Source organism: Schistocerca cancellata, chromosome 1 (assembly GCF_023864275.1).
Source record: "Schistocerca cancellata isolate TAMUIC-IGC-003103 chromosome 1, iqSchCanc2.1, whole genome shotgun sequence".
NCBI classification, from domain to species: domain Eukaryota; kingdom Metazoa; phylum Arthropoda; class Insecta; order Orthoptera; family Acrididae; genus Schistocerca; species Schistocerca cancellata.
The window spans coordinates 1,096,730,635-1,096,751,850 of NC_064626.1; the positions used below are offsets into that span (position 1 = coordinate 1,096,730,635).

At 41.6% G+C, this 21,216-nt stretch overlaps 1 protein-coding gene across 1 annotated transcript in view; it reads left to right on the forward strand.

Annotated features, from left to right (window-relative positions):
* The window catches only part of LOC126091801 (NEDD8 ultimate buster 1-like), a 108,923-nt gene that overhangs the window by 81,361 nt on the left and 6,346 nt on the right, over positions 1-21,216 (forward strand). Inside the window, exons 8-10 of the mRNA XM_049907094.1 lie at positions 1,960-2,098; positions 4,878-5,082; positions 12,977-13,100. Of these exons, the coding sequence (XP_049763051.1) occupies positions 1,960-2,098; positions 4,878-5,082; positions 12,977-13,100 (468 nt within the window). The remainder of the gene's footprint in view (positions 1-1,959; positions 2,099-4,877; positions 5,083-12,976; positions 13,101-21,216) is intronic.

Sequence of the window (21,216 nt, forward strand, 5' to 3'; positions counted from 1 at the left end):
CAGCTTCTTCAAGCAAATCACACATTGCGTGTAGTTGTAGGTATTAGTAGTAACCTCAGACTTTCTGAAGATGACTCAGTTATTTATGATGGAGTACTGTCTTAAAGAAGCTGCATAAATATTCAGTCAGCTTTTGATGAAATTTCAGTATGTTGCAGAGATTGACAACTTGCTGTAAATGTTGAGAAATGGAAAATTTTGCAATTCACAAAACAAAAAAGCATGGTATCCCTATGACTGTAATATCAACAAGTCATTGGCGAAATCGGTCAACTTATACAAATACCTGGTTGTAACACTTTGCGGGGATATGAAGTGGAATGATCACACAGTTTCAGTCTTGGATAAAGTAGTTGGCAGACTTTGGTTTATTGGTAGAATATTGGAGAAGTGCAATAAGCATACGAAAGAGATTGCTTTCAAATCACTTGTGTGACCGATGCTAGAATATTGCTCAAGTGTGTGGAAATTATTTCAAATAGGAGTAACAGGAAATGCTGAATACAAACACAGAAGGGCAGCACAAATGGTCACACATTTGCTTGTTCCATAGTGTGTGTCACAGAGATACTGAAGGAATTGAACTGGCAGACTCTTGAAGATAGTCAAGCACTATCCCAAGAAAGTCTATTAACAAAGTTTCAAGAACTGGCTTTAAGTATTTACTCTAGGAATAGACTACAACCCCCTACATATCACTCACATATGGGTCATGAGGATAAGGTTGGAATAATTACTACATGCACAGAGGCATTCAGATGAGCATTCTTCCCACACTCCATATGTGATTGGAACAGGAAGAAATGCTAATAACTGGTACAGTGGCACAAACCCTCAGCCATGCACTTCATGGTGGTTTGCGGAGTATAGATGTAGATACATTAGTGTCAAAATCAAACTCAGCACCATCCATATTGTGCTAATTTGGGTAGATAAAGACGCGATTAGTACTGAAGAGTGGCAGTGTGATGCAAACTAATTCTTGTCTAATGGTGATTGCTTGATATTTCACCTAAGATGCCATGTTAAGATAATTTCAAAGAGAGTAAACAAACATGCCAACTATTAGAGAAAAAGCACCATTACTAAACATTCGTAATACTTACAACAAGAGCACCAGTTTCACAAATTGCTGGAATTAGGCAATAAGTAATACAGCCATTGTTAACAATGTTTGCTATTAAAGTACTCATGTCGCTCATGATTCCAGATTGGCAGGAGCAGCAAAGGGATACCAGCCACAATCGAAAATTTTATGAAGATTTAGTAATCTAGGTTTAAATAAGTTTCAATTTTCCAGCTACAACTGTTCCATATTTTATTCCTATTAATTAAACCAGTTTATGACATATTGAATAAATTCATAGATTATAATGCTTTTCTTATTGGTACTGTCATAACTCATATGTTTTGCTTTGCTGTTTTAGCCTTCTCTCTCTCTCTCTCTCTCTCTCTCTCTCTCTCTCTCTCTCTCTCTCTCTCTTTTTTTAAGTTGTTGCTGCTTACATGATCACACTAAGCTGTGGGCGTTTCCAGACAGCTATCCAGTCTCCATTTTTACGTTGGCCATATCACTTCAGCCATTTAATCTTGTATAAGATTGTATTATTGCTTTTGTTTTACTGAGACACAGGGTACTGTGTCACTCGCCTTTCATATTAATACTTTGTATCTAGGACATACTTACAAAATACTTTCCCCAGCTGAGAATACATTGTTTTTTGGTTTATTACATCAGCTTAAAAAGCTGATGTGAAACTTGAATAGAAAGAAATTGTCACTGGTTGCACTCACAGACTATTCAGAAAGACATGAGAGAGAAAAATCATGACAAAATATTCTTCTGCATTAGAACTGTATGTAGTTATGTGGAGTGATGATATCAGTTTCTGGGTGTATGTTATTCATGTCACTTTTGTTAATGGCATTTCATATTTATTTATTTATTTTTTGTGACAGGTTATACAAACTATGAGGCTCGCCTTGGGTTGCGAGCCACATGTGGTAATGTTGCTGCTGCAGTGGAGTTTCTTAGTAATCGTAGAACTCAGAAGGAAGAGGTAAAAAAGAAAGAAGCTGCCGAGAGACAGTTAAACAGGTCAGTTATGTGTTGTGCATTTCATGTTAATTTTCATCAAGTGTGAAGAATTTGTATTTGCCTTTTCCCCAGTTTTAATATGTTATCAGATATTTGTGTTGCCTTCTTGTAGGTAATGTATGGTTTTGCAGAATTAAACTTCAATTCTGCAGTAATGTACACCGAAATGTACCTCCCTGGGAGCTGAACACAGTTTGAATCTGTGGAGAAGCTTCATTTTAGTGTACACTAATCTTCAGATTTTATTGTGGTGACACCTAGGCTATAATGGTGACACCTAGGCTGTGACTGTGTTTCTCCATTCTCTCAGGAATGCTGTTATGGCAAGGACTGGAGTTTTGAAAACTAGGAGAGAGATATTGGGTGATATATTTTTACTTTGCATGTGGCAAGGGCCTTATCAACCGTACACCTGCTCTATGAGCCTCTTCTACTTCTGCCTGTCCAATGCGCTGTTTGTCCAGTTGCTGTTGTTGTTCATCCTAGTTGTGTCCTCCCGAATGTTATCCTGCCATCTGATTCTGGGTCTCCCTCTTCCTCTTGTTCCATCTATTGTTCTGCTGAATGCCATTCTAGGTGGTCTATTCTCTGTCATTCTTGCTATATGGCCTGCCCAATTCAGCCTTCTTCTCTTGAGCACTTCGACAATGTTACGGTGTTTGTACAGCCCTCTTAATTCTTCATTTCTTGTCATTCTCCATTCCACCTTATTTTTGTTGTATACAGGTTCAAAAATTTTCCTTAGTACTTTTCTTTCGAATATTAACAGTTTTTCTTCATCTTTCTTTCTAAATAGTAATGTTTCACATCCTTATAATATCACAGGTGTAATGGTTGATTGATACAAGCGGATTTTGAAGTTACTGCTAAGTGATCTTTTTCTTAGAATTTTGATGAAACTAAAAAGTGTCTTGTTTGCTGTTGATAAACGGGCATCTATTTCTATATGTGTTCTGTTGTTATTACTAAAGAGCCTTCCTAGGCACTTGAAGTGGTAAACAGTCTTGAAATTGAATCCATCTACAGTCAGAGGTACATCTTTTCTGGTTTTCTTACATATGGGCAGGTATTCTGTCTTTTCTTCGTTAACATGTAATCCTGTTTTCTCAGCAATTTTGTAGTAATTTTGCATCATTCTGATTAACTCTCTTTTGGAACTACTTATGAGTGCTACATCATCTGCATAGGCAAGTCTTGTAATGTTCACATCCTGTAGCTGGATCCCTTGTGGACTGGTTTTAGAAAATTCTCTATCGATTTTCTCTAGGACAAGGTTAAATAAGATAGGTGAAATGGCATCCCCTTCTCTCAGTCCAGTGTACACATTAAAATCTTTAGTTTCTCCTACCGGTGTCCTTATGCAGCATAAAGTTTCGTCTATACACATTTTAACTAATCTGATAAATTTTGATGGTATTTTAAATTCCTTCCTTATATTTCAGAGTGTCTGTCGGTGTATGCTATCATAGGTGATATAAGGTTTTTTAACTGAATCATGCAGCATATTCAGATGGGTCACCTTGTAGAAAAGTGGCGTTGAAAGGCAAATGTTTGAACTTAAATCTCAGTCTGCACAAAACCATGAAATTTGAGAACATGTTTGTTAAGTTAATGCTTGATTATGATAATAGATATGTAATCACTGCTCTCACCATAAATATTAAAATAACTGATAACTCCAAGTCTGTGCAGTATTTTATATTCAGTTTAAAGTTTTTGTATGTAACTGAGGTCAGTATACAATTATTAAACTATTTGAAATAAAATTGTCATAACTTCTGAACAGTTTCTGTTAGGATGTTCAGACTGCATGGTTGGCTTCGGGACATGGTGGGAATTGTGTATGGTTTGGATTAGCAACAAAGCCCACTTTCATTTGGATGGGTTCATCAATAAGCAAAATTGGTGCATTTGGGGTGACTGAAAATCTGCATTTCATGACCGAGAAGTCTCTTCACCCTCAGTGGGCGACTGTGTGGTGTGCAGTTCCAGTCACAGAATAACTAGTGCGATATTCCTTGGCGGCATGGTGACTACCAAATGGTATGTGAAGGTTTTGAAAGATGATTTCATCCACATCATCCAGAGTGACCCTAATTTTGACAAGTTATGGTTCATGCAAAATGGATCTCGATTGTATTGAAGCAGGAGAGTGTTTGATGTCCTGGTGGAGCACTTTGGGGACCGCATTCTGGCTCTGGTACCCAGAGGCCACTGACATGGGCCTCAGTTGGCCACCGCATTCTCCAAATCTGAACTCTTGTGACTCTATTTTGTGGGGCTACATTAAATACAAGATGTACAGCAATAACCTCAGAACCATTGCTGAGATAAAAACAGCCATTCTGGAGGTCATTGACAGCATCAATTTTCCGACCCTTCAGTGGGTCATGCAGAATTTCACTATTTGTCTGCACCACATCATCGCCAATGATGGCAAGCATATCAAACATGTCATAACCTAAATCTGAATATCTCTAGTGATGTTTACATGAATAAAGTGTGTGCATGCTGTAGTTTGTAACTACTTTTTTTTTCATATAGTTCCATGATTGTCACTCTGTATAATTTTTGTTGCATTTTTGCCGTCTCATTTTCTCATCATCATAAGAAGCAAACAGCCAGCTTTAATAGCATATTATGTTTCATGTTTTTAACAGGAGGATATGTGTATCAGAGTTCCCTGGTTCTTCTTTGATAAACCAATGTAAGATTTAGATGTTATTTATTTTCATTCCATTGTTTTTAAAACTATTGACACCTTTGTTTAACACAACAGAGAGCGACGAAAATTGGGCAAGTGTATTGATGGAGAACAGTTTGTAGATCCTCAGCTTCACAAAAGTTTGATGAGCATGGGATTTGCAAGATCAACGGCACGGGAGGCTTTACGTCAAACAAATAACAACTTAACACTAAGTCTCGACCTGATAAGAGAAAAGCCTCATTTGTTTATGACTCCTTCTCAAGAAGATATACAACAGGTAAATATCCTTTAAGGGGTGCCCTGTTGTATTGTTACTTACATTTACTCATTGTATTATATGTAATTATAGTTTACCTTTCTGTGAAGTGTATAATTGGAGTATATCTCTTTCTCCCTCTTGCTGCTGCCCTCCACCCCCCTTCCTTCTCTCTCTCTCTCTCTCTCTCTCTCTCTCTATGATGTAACTTACCAAACGAAAGCGTTGGCATGTTGATAGCCATACAAACACACACACACACACACACACACACACACACACACACACACACACACGACACAACATTCAAGCTTTCGCAACCAACGGTTGCTTTGTCAGGAAAGAGGGAAAGACGAAAGGATGTGGGTTTTGAAGGGAGAGAGTAAGGAGTCATTCCAATCCCGGGAGTGGAAAGACTTACCTTAGGGGGAAAAAAGGACTGGTATACACTCGCGCGCGCGCACACACACACACACACACACACACACACACACACACACACACACATATTCATCCACGTGTGTGTGTGTGTGTGTGTGTGTGTATACTGTTCCAGGCGGGGTTCAATTTGGATAGTGTCTTGGGGAGTTGGATCATTAGGCGTAGGGTTAGGATCATTTTTCTTCGTGGCAAAGTGATATTTCCAGCAGAGAGCACGGGTGTAGGACTGTAAATCTTTGTCGAGGGCTGTTTGGTTAAATCTGGGAGTGGGGCAGAAGGTGAGGCCTTTGGATAGGACAGAGGTTTCGGATTGGGAGAGAGGTTTCGGATTGGGAGAGAGGTTTGGAGGAAAGGTTAACTACTGAATTGGGGTGTTGTGGTTCCAGATTGTGTTGATTGGAATTTTGAGGTTTTGGAGGGAGTGGAGCTGGAAGTGGGAGATTGAGGAGATGGGAGAGACTGGGTTAGTGTGCAATGAGAGGAGGTTGAGGTTTGCTGGAAAGGTTGTGAAGGGTGAGTGAGTTGCCTTTCCGGAGGTGGGAAACCAGGAGATTGGATAGTTTTTTAAGGTGGAGGGAGGCATGCTGTTCTAATTTGCGGTTGGCGTGTAGGAGGATGCTCTGAACAGCCGGTGTGGATGTGGGAGAGGAAAGATTGAGGACTTTTAATAAGGATAGGAGTTGACGGGTGTGTTGATTGGCTGAGTGGATGTGTAAGTGAAGGATTAGGTGGGTGAGGGCAATGGATTGTTCAGTTTGGAACTGGTATAGGGACTGATGGAAAGAAGGGTTGCAGCCAGAGATGGGAACTTTAAGTGTGAGGCCTTTGGGGGTGATGCCAAATGTCAGACAAGCCTGAGAAAATAAAATATGGGAGTGTAATCTGGCTAGGGCAAAGGCATGTTTGCGGAGGGAATGTAAATAAAACTTAATGGGGTCGTTGTGGAGGTGTTGTGAGGGTGACATGGTACTAGAAGGTGGAAAGTGTAACATGAGGCTGAAATGAAAGTAAATATAAAAATATATGGGGAGAGATAAAGGTGAACTAGAAAGCAAATGGAGATCTGGTGTGAAAAAAGGCGAAAAAGGGTTGGTTAGAGCTGGGCTATGTTGATCCTGTGGTGAACTTGTGTAGGTAGATAACGATGTGCATAAAGGTTAGGTGGTTGTGTTGCTGCCAAAACACGTTAAAGGATGGAGAAATTCGTGAAAATTTCGAAAAAAGATGTGAGGATGTATTAAAAGGAGTGGTTTAGTGGTGGCAGATTATGGAAATGAGGCTAACAATTGCCTGATGAAGAAATAATGATGTTAAAACCTGTGGGAAGCAGCTAAAAATGATCGCTGATGTGAGAAAAATGGAAATAGAAATAAAGCAAAAGTTATTAAAACTAGCCGAAAAGGTTGTTTAATAGCTGAAAGGAACTGTTTGTGAACTAGAAACTGTGGATTTTGTAGCAGCGGTAGTGTTGAAAGTCGATTTTTTTTTTTTTTTTTTTTTTTTTTTTTTTTTTTTTTTTTTTTTTTTTTTTTAATGGTTTGGTACTGGGTTACGTATTACTACGTATTATTGAGTTTATATCGGCGGGATAAAATTGTATAGTGGATTACACAAACAAACACACAAAATTCAAGCTTTTGCAACAAACGGTTGCTTTGTCAGGAAAGAGGGAAGGAGAGGGATTGGAATGACTCCTTACCCTCTCCCTTAAAACCCACATCCTTTTGTCTTTCCCTCTCCTTCCCTCTTTCCTGAAGAAGCAACCGTTTGTTGCGAAAGCTTGAATTTTGTGTGTTTGTTTGTGTGTCTATCGGCCTGCCAGCGCTTTTGTTTGGTAAGTCTCATCATCTTTCTTTTTAGATATATTTTTTCCACGTGGAATGTTTCCCTCTATTATATTCATATCATTAATTTGAACCCAACAATTACGTTTGTTATTGTCACTGTTACATTTCTAAGTCTTTTCTGTCATCTTATTTCCTCCTCCTGTTTTTGCCAGTAGTTTCACTTTGTATTCACCTTCTCCTTTTTACCGTAATCCAATATACAATTGTATCCCGCCGATATATATTCAATAATACGTAATAATACGTAACCCACTTCCAAACCATAACAAAAAAAAAAAAAAAAAATCGCTTTCACCACTACCGCTGCTACAAAATCGACCGTTTCTAGTTCACAAACAGTTCCTTTCCGCTATTAAACAACCTTTTCGGCTAGTTTTAATAACTTTTGCTTTATTTCTATTTCCATTTTTCTCACATCAGCGATCATTTTTAGCTGCTTCCCACAGGTTTTAACATCATTATTTCTTCATCAGACAATTGTTAGCCTCATTTCCATAATCTGCCACCACCAAACCACTCCTTTTAATACATCCTCACGTAGCTTTTTCGAAATTTTCCCGAATTTCTCCACCCTTTAACGTGTTTTGGCAGCAACACAACCACCTAACCTTTATGCACATCGTTATCTACCTACACAAGTTCACCACAGGATCAACATAGCCCAGCTCTAACCAACCCTTTTTCTCCTTTTTACACACCAGCTCTCCATTTGCTTTCTAGTTCACCTTTATCTCTCCCCATATATTTTTATACTTACTTTCATTTCAGCCTCATGTTACACTTTCCACCTTCTAGTACCATGTCACCCTCACAACACCTCCACAACGACCCCATTAAGTTTTATTTACATTCCCTCCGCAAACATGCCTTTGCCCTAGCCAGATTACACTCCCATATTTTATTTTCTCAGGCTTGTCTGACATTTGGCATCACCCCCAAAGGCCTCACACTTAAAGTTCCCATCTCTGGCTGCAACCCTTCTTTCCATCAGTCCCTATACCAGTTCCAAACTGAACAATCCATTGCCCTCACCCACCTAATCCTTCACTTACACATCCACTCAGCCAATCAACACACCCGTCAACTCCTATCCTTATTAAAAGTCCTCAATCTTTCCTCTCCCACATCCACACCGGCTGTTCAGAGCATCCTCCTACAGGCCAACCACAAATTAGAACAGCATGCCACCCTCCACCTTAAAAAACTATCCAATCTCCTGGTTTCCCACCTCCGGAAAGGTAACTCACTCACCCTTCACAACCTTTCCAGCAAACCTCAACCTCCTCTCATTGCACACTAACCCAGTCTCTCCCATCTCCTCAATCTCCCACTTCCAGCTCCACTCCCTCCAAAACCTCAAAATTCCAATCAACACAATCTGGAACCACAACACCCCAATTCAGTAGTTAACCTTTCCTCCAAACCTCTCTCCCAATCCGAAACCTCTGTCCTATCCAAAGGCCTCACCTTCTGCCCCACTCCCAGATTTAACCAAACAGCCCTCATCAAAGATTTACTGTTCTACACCCGTACTCTCTGCTGGAAATATCACTTTGCCACGAAGAAAAATGATCCTAATCCTACTCCTAATGATCCAACTCCCTAAGACACTATCCAAATTGAACCCTGCCTGGAACAGTTACGTCCTCCGTCACAGCGGGACCCACCTCCTCTTCCTCAAAATCACCCTCTCCTAACCTTCCAGGAATTTCTAACTTCCAGCCTTGCCTCTCAATCCTTCTTAAAAAACCTTAATCCTACTCCCAACATCACCACTGCTGAAGCCCAGGCTATCCGTGATCTGAAGGCTGACCAATCCATCGTCATTCTTCCGGCGGACAAGGGTTCCACGACTGTGGTACTTGATCGTCGGGAGTATGTGGCTGAGGGACTGCGTCAGCTTTCAGACAACACCACATACAAAGTTTCCCCAAATAATCCCATTCCTGATGTCCAGGCAGAGCTTCAATGAATCCTCAGAACCTTAGGCCCCCTACAAAACCTTTCACCTGACTCCATCAACCTCCTGACCCCACCAACACCCCGCACCCCCGTCCCATTGTAGCTGGTTACCAAGCCCCCTCAGAACGCATCTCTGCCTACGTAGATCAACACCTTCAACCCATTACATGCAGTCTCCCATCCTTCATCAAAGACACCAACCACTTTCTCGAACGCCTGGAATCCCTACCCCGTCTGTTAACCCCGGAAACCATCCTTGTAACCATTGATGCCACTTCCTTATACACAAATATTCCGCATGTCCAGGGCCTCGCTGCGATGGAGCACTTCCTTTCACGCCGATCACCTGCCACCCTACCTAAAACCTCTTTCCTCATTACCTTAGCCAGCTTCATCCTGACCCACAACTTCTTCACTTTCGAAGGCCAGACATACCAACAATTAAAGGGAACAGCCATGGGTACCAGGATGGCCCCCTCATACGCCAACCTATTCATGGGTCGCTTAGAGGAAGCCTTCTTGGTTACCCAGGCCTGCCAACCCAAAGTTTGGTACAGATTTATTGATGACATTTTCATGATCTGGACTCACAGTGAAGAAGAACTCCAGAATTTCCTCTCCAACCTAAACTCCTTTGGTTCCATCAGATTCACCTGGTCCTACTCTAAATCCCATGCCACTTTCCTTGACGTTGACCTCCACCTGTCCAATGGCCAGCTTCACACGTCCGTCCACATCAAACCCACCAACAAGCAACAGTACCTCCATTATGACAGCTGCCACCCATTCCACATCAAACAGTCCCTTCCCTACAGCCTAGGTCTTCGTGGCAAACGAATCTGCTCCAGTCCGGAATCCTTGACCCATTACACCAACAACCTGAAAACAGCTTTCGCATCCCGTAACTACCCTCCTGACCTGTTACAGAAGCAAATAACCAGAGCCACTTCCTCATCTCCTCAAACCCGGAACCTTCCACAGTAGAACCTCAAAAGTGCCCCACTTGTGACAGGATACTTTCTGGGACTGGATCAGATTCTGAATGTGGCTCTCCAGCAGGGATACGACTTCCTCAAATCCTGCCCTGAAATGAGATCCATCCTTCATGAAATCCTCCCCACTCCACCTAGAGTGTCTTTCCGCCGTCCACCTAACCTTCGTAACCTCTTCGTTCATCCCTATCAAATCCCCAAACCACCTTCCCTACCCTCTGGCTCCTCCCCTTGTAACCGCCCCCGGTGTAAAACCTGTCCCATGCACCCTCCCACCACCACCTACTCCAGTCCTGTAACCTGGAAGGTGTACACGATCAAAGGCAGAGCCATGTGTGAAAGCACCCACGTGATTTACCAACTGACCTGCCTACACTGTGAAGCCTTCTATGTGGGAATGACGAGCAACAAACTGTCCATTCGCATGAATGGACACAGGCAGACAGTGTTTGATGGTAATGAGGATCACCCTGTGCCTAAACATGCCTTGGTGCACGGCCAGCACATCTTGGCACAGTGTTACACCGTCCGGGTTATCTGGATACTTCCCACTAACACCAACCTGTCAGAACTCCGGAGATGGGAACTTGCCCTTCAGCATATCCTCTCTTCTCGCTATCCACCAGGCCTCAATCTCCGCTAATTTCAATTTGCTGCCGCTCATACCTCACCTGACTTTCAACATCATCTTTGCCTCTGTACTTCCACCTCGACTGACATCTCTGTCCAAACTCTTTGCCTTTACAAATGTCTGCTTGTGTCTGTGTATATGCGGATGGATATGTGTGTGTGTGTGTGTGTGTGTGTGTGTGTGTGTGTGTGTGTGTGTGTGTGTGTGTGTGTGTGTGGGGGGGGGGGGGGGGGGGGGGGGGGCGCGCGCGCGCGCGAGTGTATACCTGTCCTTTTTTCCCCCTAAGGTAAGTCTTTCCGCTCTCGGGATTGGAATGACTCCTTACCCTCTCCCTTAAAACCCACATCCTTTCGTCTTTCCCTCTCCTTCCCTCTTTCCTGATGAAGCAACCGTTTGTTGCGAAAGCTTGAATTTTGTGTGTTTGTTTGTGTGTCTATCGACCTGCCAGCGCTTTTGTTTGGTAAGTCTCATCATCTTTCTTTTTAGATAGAGGGAAACATTCCACGTGGGAAAAATATATCTAATTTGTGTGTATGTTTGTGTGTCTATCAACGTGCCAGCGCTTTCATTTGGTAAGTCACATCATCTTTTGTTTCTTTTATACCTCCAATAATACATAAGACGAATCCTCAGACTTTGATTTTCACCCCCTTGAAATTCCACAAAACTAAGAGGCTCCTCAGTTCATATCATTTTTCCACTTGAAATGGATAAATCAGTCGTTCTGATTTCAGAAATATGAAAATTATGTAGCCTGCTCATATTCTGTTGTATGCAAGGCTGGTAAATGTTACCATCTTCCTCTTTGGAATAGTTAAAGATTCCCCTTTTTTAAAATAGATGTCTTTTCCTTAACTAGTAATAATTTTAATTTTAACAATACTGTACATTATTTCTTGTTACAACATATGAAAAGGATAGATGACTACTCAGCTCATAGAAGACACATTGAGTTGTAGGCAGACACAGTGAAAGGACTGGAAGCTTTTGGACAAAAAGTCCTTCTTCCAAATGTTTTATTTTTCAGATGAAGTACTTTTTTGTCTGAAAGCTTAAGTATTTATCAGTGCCTGCTGTTTGTAGTGAGTAGCAATTGATATTTTTCACATTGTTGTTACTCCCTCCTAGGCTTCCCATTGTTTTATTTCTAGTTTCACAGTTTATAATGCTTCCTGCCTATGAATGTTTTTGACTTCATATAAAGGTGCCCTATATATGATATTTAGAAAATTTCTTACTTAACAACCTGTTACTTCTTTGACCAAGTGAGACAGTGTGGTTAAGACAGTTGACTCATTTTCATGGGGAACAGGTTCCAAACCCTCTCCAGTCATCCTGATATAGGTAGTCTGAAATATCCTTAATGCTGAGATGCCTAAGTATGCAACCATTTTCATGATCAATTATTACGTACTCCGAGTTTGTGCTCTGTCTATTATGACAGTGATTGAACATTAAAATCTAATATTTCTTCATTTTTTAATATTTTATTTTTGTCACAATACCAAACTAGGCTGCTCAGTAGTTAGTACATTCAAGTAGCAACTGGATAGGAGTATAGTTCAGATCTTGGTCTAGCCAATCTGAGTTAGATTTCTTGAAATTGAGCGAGGCAAATGTTGGGATGGCTTCAGGGGGGGCATTATCAATTTCTTTCCCCAACCTTTATCCATCTGAGATTGTACTTCAATGTCTAATAACATCATTGTTGATGGTATGTTAAACATTAGTTTACCCTCCTCTTTATTATGTGTATTCTAATCACACACAATTTTGTTTTGTACATCACAGATTTAATCATTATTTGAAGCTGTTTTGCATATCATTATCATTTAGTCACTTGACTTGTAACATTGTCATTATTCATTACTTACATAAACATATAGTTTGAACTGTAATGCAGATTTTAAATAAAATTTTGAAAAGTCTAGAAGCCGTTACTTCAGGCAATCATTGTGCAGGCTGGTGATATTTACTTTTAATAGTAGACATAGTGTGTCCAGATGGTATTAGAAACATTATAACCACACAAATTGTTTCAGATTGTTTCAATGGGTTTTGATGCCAAAAGAGCAAAACTTGCTCTTAAAAAACATCAAGGAGATGTAGAAAAAGCTGTGGCAACATTAGTCTCATCTGATGCAACAGTGAACAGTTCCACAAATAGTAAGTGTTAGAGCATGTTTTGCATAATATGTAAGGAAAATTTATGTATAAATTAAATATCATTAAAAACAGTGATGAATAAAATGCAGTGTGGCAGATAGTGACAAACTGATGTACATGAAAGCTTGTGCTCCAACTCTAGTGTCTCATCATCAGTGAGATGTTAAACCCTAATCTTTCTTCTTCCTAAGGTTGGTCTGGTGCATTTCTTCATTCCAGTCACTTGTCAGCTACCCTTTCAATTGCAACATTATCACTGCATCCCACATCAAATATATGCTCATATCTAGACCAGCACCAGCAATTCTTTCCTTTCACCATCCCTTCAACTCTAGTGTTAAGCAGCAACTCATGTTGTAATATGTTTACAACCCTTCTCTCTGTTCACTTCATTTTCTTATTCTGTTAGCATTCTCATTTTCTCTGACAGCTCCTCAGAGATCTGAATAGGGGACTATTTTGCACAGAAGAAACCCATCATGACATTATTAGCAGGTAAGTGCAGCTGGTATCGTATTGCCTTCCACATATCAGTACTGCAGCAGTTAGTCATTTTGACCACACCTGCAGACAGCATAACAGCTGCCGTACAAATCTCCATGATTTCTGCCAAATATGACAATTGGAGGAACTGCTGCTCTGCTCCCTCCAAGATGAAGCTTCTCTCATGAAGCTTCTCTCCTGTACCAATCCCAACAGAAAGGGCTGCTGCTTCTGCTCTTAGAGCCTTATTGACACTTGTCTCACAGTCCATTGCAGTCTCCATTGTAACAGCGGCAAAGGCCCCTCTGAAGTACTACTAGCCATGCTAGTCAGGCAAAGGTTTTTTTAGGATGTAACTCCTCCATCATACTTCCGACAGACAGAGTCTGGCCTCAGAATAGAGGGGCAGGTTGGTGGGTTTATACTTCTATCTAAGCTTCTGAAACCATAGGTTCCTTTTATTATGAACAGTGGGTGAGAAATGAGTTACTGTCGGTTCTTGTCTGTGGGAAATTTAGAATGGAAGATAATTATATTTGTGAGAATAAATCACCTACTAGCACAATAAAAGAAGATACTAAGAAACATAAAGGCATGGCATTCGTTGGATGACACACACGCGCATGCGCCCCTCACACACACACACACACACACACACACACACACACACCACTATCCTATATAGTTGGGCTGCAGTGCCAAGGGACTACAAAATAAATAAATATGTATAATATATATTGTTATTTACAAGTCAAGTTCCATAGGACCACATTGAGGAGCAAATATCCAAAGTCATGGGACGTGTCAGTATATGAAATTACAACATAAAAGTAATAAAGGATTAAACTTGTGTGTGTGTGTGTGTGTGTGTGTGTGTGTGTGTGTGTGTGTGTGTGTGTCTGCTGCTCAGTGCCTTTTCACATTTGGTGAGTAGTGATTTCCTTCATATACGTAATTATATATAATTGCCTTGCTTTGATCCAATATTCAAAGTAACTTGATCCCAAATAAACAGTATAGTTCTGTCTTAAAGTTTAGTTTATTACTGTGTGTCGTCTGCCTTGCTGTTCTCTCTTTTTTTTATGCTATGTTGACTGTAAAGTCAGTACTGGTTTTCTTTTCAAATGAAGGAAAATGTGATTATGACTTTAAATTCTATGGTTTTAGAGACCCAGGTCGCCACCTCCCCCCCCCCCCCCACCCCACTCCCACCCCAAATGTCACAGCAAACCTATTTTATGAAAAGGTTAGATTGCTACTCACCATATTGCAGAGATATGGATCACAGAATGGCACAACAAAAGATGGTGAAACAAGTAAGCTTGGGCAGAAAGATCATCGTCTGAATTGGACAAAAAAACAAACACACGATCACAGCCTCTGGCTGCCAAGGCCAGACTGTGAGCAGCAGTGTGTGATGGGAAAAGCAATCTGGGATGGATAGGGGGAGAGAGAGCAGGGTAGGAGTGGGGAACAGTGAAGTGCTGCTTGTAGGAACATACAGGGACAAGGTAGAGAGAGGATATGGCAGCAAGGGTCAATCGGAAGGTTAGACAGAGGGCAAGGGGAGGGCAGTGGAAAAGGAGAGAAGTAAAAAGACTGTGGGTGTAGGACAATGACTAACGAAGGTTGAGGCCTGGAGGGTTACAGGAACATAGGCTACATTGCAGGGAGAGTTGCCACCTGTGTAAGAAAGAAAAGCTAGTGTTGCTAGGAAGGATCCAGATGGCATAGGCTCTGAAGCAGTTATGAAAATGAAGAACATTGTGTTGGGCAGCATGCTAAGCAACTGGATGCTCCAACTGTTTCTTGGCCACAGTTTGTCGGTGGCTATTCATGTGTAGAACAGCTTTTTGGTTGTCATACGTGCACAGAATGCAGCACGTTGGTTGCAGCTTAGCTTTTAAATCACGACTGGTTTCACAGGTAGTCCTGCCTTTGGTGGCTTAGATGATGCATATGACCGGACTGGAGTGGCTGGTGGTTGTTGTGATAGTATTTGGAAGGTGTATGGCACAGGTCTTGCACCTAGGTCTATTACAGGGATATGAGCCTTGAGTCAAGGGGTTGGGAGGAGGCATTGTGTAGGGATGGGCGAGGATATTGTATAGGTTCAGTGGGCGGCAGATTATCACTATGGAAGGCATGGAAAGGATAGTGGGTAGAACAATCCTCATTTCAGGGCACAATTAGAGGTAGTTGAAACCCTGGCAGAGAATACAATTCAGTTGTTCCAGGTCTGGCTGGTACTGAGTCATAAGGGGAATGCTCCTCTCTGGCCAGACAGTGTGAATTTTGGAAGTAGTGGGTGACTGGAGAGGTAAGGCAAGAGAAATCAGTTTCTGTACAAGATTGGGAGGGTAATTACAGTCTGAGAAGGCCTCAATGAGATCCTTTGCATATTTTGCGAGGGACTGCTCGTCACCACTGATGCGATGGCCATGGATGGCTAGGCTGTATGGGAGGGACTTCTTCATATGGGACGGACGGCAGCTGTCAAAGTGGAGGTATTGCTGGTAGGTTTGATATGGATGGAGGTATTGCTGCAGCCATCTTTGAGGTGGATGTGAACATCGAGGAAGATGTCTTGTTGGGTTGAGGAGGACCAGTTGAAGCAAATGGAGGAGAAGGTGTTGAGGTTATGGAGGACAGGGTGTCCTCATCTCAATCTATATCACACAGATGTCACTGTTGAATCTGAACCAGATGAGGGGTTTGAAATTCCAGTTACTTAGAAAGGATTCCTCTAGATGGCCCAAGTACAGGTTGACATAGAATGGTGCCGTGTGGGTGCCCATTACTGCTTTGTATTTTTAGGTGATGCCTCCAAAGGAGAAATAGTTGTGTGTGAGAATGTAGTTGGTCATGGTCACTAGGAAAGAGGTTGTAGGTTTGGAATCAGTCGGGCATTGTGAAAGGTAGTGTTCAATAGCGGCAAGGACAGGGCATTAGGAATGTTAGTGTAAAGGGAGGTGACATCAATAGTGACGAGCAGAGCACCATGTGGTAAAGAAACAGGAACTGTGAAGAGTCAGTGGTGGGAATGGTTGGTATCTTGTATATAAGAGGGTAGGTTGGTGCTAAGAGGCTGAAGGTGTTGGTCTATGAGAGCAGAAATTCTCTCAGTGGGGGCACAGTAACTGGCCACAATGGGGTGCCATGGATGGCTGGGTTTATGGACTTTAGGAAACATGTAGAAGGTAGCAGTGCGGGGAATGATAGGGGTGAGGAGGCTTTGTAGGTGGATGCATCTGACAGCGGGTGGAGTCCTTCTGCCAGGTAATCCTTGCATTTCAAAACAACATCGGTGGAGTGTTTGTCAGCAGGTAGGTTTATAAGGTGGGGATCAGTTTTTAGGTTGTGGATTGTATTTCTTTCTATGGATGTAAGGTTAGCTCGCATGTTGAGGGATTTGGGGAATGATGGTGAGGCAAGGTTCAAGGTTAAGAAATTCAGGAAAGTTAATGGAGTGGTTTTGGAGCTGCAGAGGGGGAGGGGGGGCTAATCCACCCACACCCACCTATTCCCTGCCCTGTTCCCACTCCAGCACTATACACAGCCCTCTCTTCCACCAATCCAACCAGTTTTCTTCTTTTCTGCTCCCCCCTCCCCCTACCCCCACCCCTTCCTCCCACAAGCCCTCCGTCTAACCTCCCAACTGCCCCCAGGTGCCCAACCCTTTCTTCACCTCATCCCTGCTCCCCCTCCACACCACAGCATCCTCACCACCACCACCACCACCACCACCACCACCACTACTCAGATTGCTTCTCCCATAATGTGCAGCTGCTTATAGTCTGGCCTCAGTAGTCAGAGACTGTAGTCGCGCCCGCCCGCCCGCCCGCCTGTGTGTGTGTGTGTGTGTGTGTGTGTGTGTGTGTGTTTTGTTTAACTTGGATGAAGGCCTTTCGGCTGAAAGCTTACTTGTTTGACTGTTATTTTTTTGTGCCTATCTGCGACTTAACATCTCTGCTATATGGTGAGGAGGAATCTGTCCTTTTCATAATATTGTCATTATTCCATTCTGGATTTTCCATTTTTCATTTAATAATTTGATGCTCTTCCCAGTGTCTTCTAATCCTTTATGGTTTACTGGTACAGTGGAGGGAAATTCAGCCATCAGAAACTCTAGCTACGTTGTGTGGTTTTGAACGTTGGTATTATGTATAGTGTATTCTCTTTGGAATATGGGGGGAAAAACATTATGTTTAAAGTTGTGGACCAGGGTTTCCCAATTTACATTCTGCAGAATGCTGGTGTTTCACGGGAAGTGAATAAGGTTTTTTTATTTTTTTGAAAAACTACACTGATGGGATGGGGGGGGGAGATGCAACACCCAGAAGGAGTAGTGTGACATGAATAAAAGTTAATATGCACATTTGTACATCTGAACGACGATGTCTCTTCAAATTTCACACCAGTCACATGACAGTGGTGCTAGTGACATCACTATGAAGATGCAAATCAGATTTTCTGTAAGTACGTACTGTAAAGCTCATGAGTGTTAGTTACTTTTGAGACTGGACACGGTGAGTTGATGTTAGTCAAGAATGCCTTTAAGGTGACAAAGATGCCATTGTCAACGCTTCACTGAGTTTGAACGATATCATGCAATAGGGCTATGAGAAGACAGATATTCCGTCTGCGATAATGTGGAAAGACGTGGCTCAAATATAGCCTTTATACATGATCAGTGGCAGTGGTGGTCACTGGAATGTATGGTCGCAACAAGACCGGGCTCCGGACAACCACATGGCACTATCGAGAGTGAAGACCATTGTGTTTGGTATATGGCTCTGGCGCATTGTACTGCATCTGCAGCAGCAGTTTGAACATTAGTTGACACCACAGTGACACAATGAACTGTTACTAATTGGTAACTTCAAGGGCAGCTCCAAGCCAGATGCCCTGTAGCATGCATTCCACTGATCCCAAACCACCACTGGTTTTGACTTCAGTGGTATCAAGTGATAGCTCACTGGAAGGCAGTGTGGAGGTGTGTATTGTATCAAGCAATAGCGCACTGGAGGGCAGGGTGGAGGTGTGTTGTTTTTTCTGATGAAAGGTAGTTCTGCCTCGGTGCCAGTGATGGGTGTGTATTGGTTAGGAGGAGGCCTTTTGAGGACCTGCTTTCCCAGTGGCCACCGAATTCTAGTAGGCACCTTCAGTGCCTGAGAGGGAGGGGGGGGGGGGGGGGTGCGTTGTTGAAGTCAAGAGTTGTGCCTGTGGTAGCATAGCTATTGGTAGGGTTATCTGAGCTGGATTGGTCTCAACTGAGGAGCCAGACGAAGTGTTTCCCACAACATAGGGCAGGAAGGAATCTAGAGATGTAGTGAAGTCAGCTTCCCTGGAGGAGTAAGCGTAATACAAATCCTGGTCCTCCAGTTTGGGGGCTGGGCATGGGGCTAATAACCCCATACTGTTGAAGAAAAGAATAGTCCAGAAATTCAGCAGAAGTCTTGGAAACTGCATGGAAAACATGTATCATGATCCCAGCAAAGAAAACAGATAAAGGACCTCCCAGTAGCATCTTGGAATGTGAGGACAATGCTTCAGCCTGGAAAAATGGAAGAAATAGCCAATAAAATTTTAAAAGTTAAATATGATGCCATAGGACTACAGGAAATAAGATGGCTGGATAATAGGCAGATAGATAAACCTAAGTACTCATTAGTGTATAGTGGACCAGAAGAAAGAACAGGCCAATTCAGACCAGGATTTATAATAACAAGGAAGTTATGAAAAGACTACTAGAATTTGAACCTATAAATGAAAGGATGTGCAGACTCAGGCTAAGAGGGAAATTTGGAAATGTATCAATAGTAAGTGCACATGCACCAACAGAGGAAAGAGGGGATATAATAAAAGAAAAGTGTAGGAAGACTTGGAAAAAGTATGTTGCGCAGTACATAAATATTTCCTGATACTAGTAGTAAGAGATTGTAATGCAATAATAGGGAAGAGTCAACATCAATATGGATTTTCTGGGAAATATTCACTACATGAAGAAAACAACAACAATGGAAAATGGAAACTGACTATGCCAGTTCACAGCAAGGAATAATATGATTATTAAAAGTACCTGCTTCCTACACAAAAGGATCCATCTGGGCACTTGGAAGTCCACAGTCAATGGGGTAGTCAATCAGAATGGCCATATTTTAGTGGTTGCTTGCCACTCCACACCAGTTATAGATGTTCAGAGCTGCAGAGGACTAAACTGTGACTCAGACCACTTTATGATAAAATCAGTCATGAGAGAGAAACTGTCATTAACAAATGGAAGGTGAACTGGTATACGTACAAACTGAAAACCCAGCTGAAGTAAAAAAATACCAAGTAACAATAAGCAGAAAATTGAGCAGTAAACAGACTGCAGTAGGAGTAGACAAAAGATGGAGCAAGATTTAAAAAACCATTAAAGATGCTGTAGAAGAAATAGTAGGTATAAGAACGAACATAAGAAGCCAGAAATGGTTTGACGAAGACTGCAGGTCGGCAACAGAGAAAAAGAACAGGGCAAGAATAAAAGTGCTACAAAGAGAAACCAAAAATAATGTGGCATAATATAGAGAATTAAGGAGAACAGCTAACAGACTATGCAAGACAAAGATAAAAGAGTGGATTAAGAAGAAATTGGAGGGAAAATGTCTATTTTGAAGTATCTGGTGTAATGAAATTATACGGAAAATGTTGAATTACAGGAAAGGAATAAGACATTACCTAACATTTCTTATAAATCAGCAAAATATTGTTGTAGAGACTAGTACAAATGTGTTGCAGTTAGAAAGCAGTCACAAGTGGTTGCATTATATGAAGGTGTTGATTCTGCCAGCAGTGCCCTGCTTCACTACATATGACTCATTGCAGTAATTATTCAAAGGAATGGCAGCAAATTGAAATGGGATAAAATTATTCCTATGAAATGGGATATAGAAAATTTTCTTTCTATGATAATGTGTCATGATAAATGATTCCATATTTCATTCAATACCTGTAACACTAGCAGTCCAATTTTTATGCTGGTTGACACTAGATATGCTTTATTTGTGTGTCTTTTGTACAGAGCAATTATTGTTGTATTATTTTCGTTTTTGTTGTTGTCGTCGTCATCGTCTTCAGTCTTTTGACTGGTTTGATGTAGCTCTCCATTTTACTCTATCCTGTGTAAGCTTCCATCTCCCAGTACTTCCTGCAACCGACATCCTTCTGAATCTGCGTAGTGTATTCATCTCTTGGTCTCCCTCTACGATTTTTACCCTCCACACTGCCCTCCAATACTAAATTGGTGATCCCTCGATGTCTCAGAACATGTCCTACCAACCGATCCCTTCTTCTAGTCAAGTTGTGCCACAAGCTCCTCTTCTCTCCAATTCTGTTCAATACCTCCTCATTAGTTATGTGATCTACCCATCTAATCTTTAGCATTCTTCTGTATCACCACATTTCGAAAGCTTCTATTCTCTTCTTGTCCAAACTATTTATCATCCATGTTTCACTTCCATACATGGCTACACTCCATACAAATACTTTCAGAAATGACTTCCTGACACTTAAATCTATACTCGATGTTAACAAATTTCTCTTCTTCAGAAACGCTTTACTTGCCATTGCCAGTCTACATTTTATATCC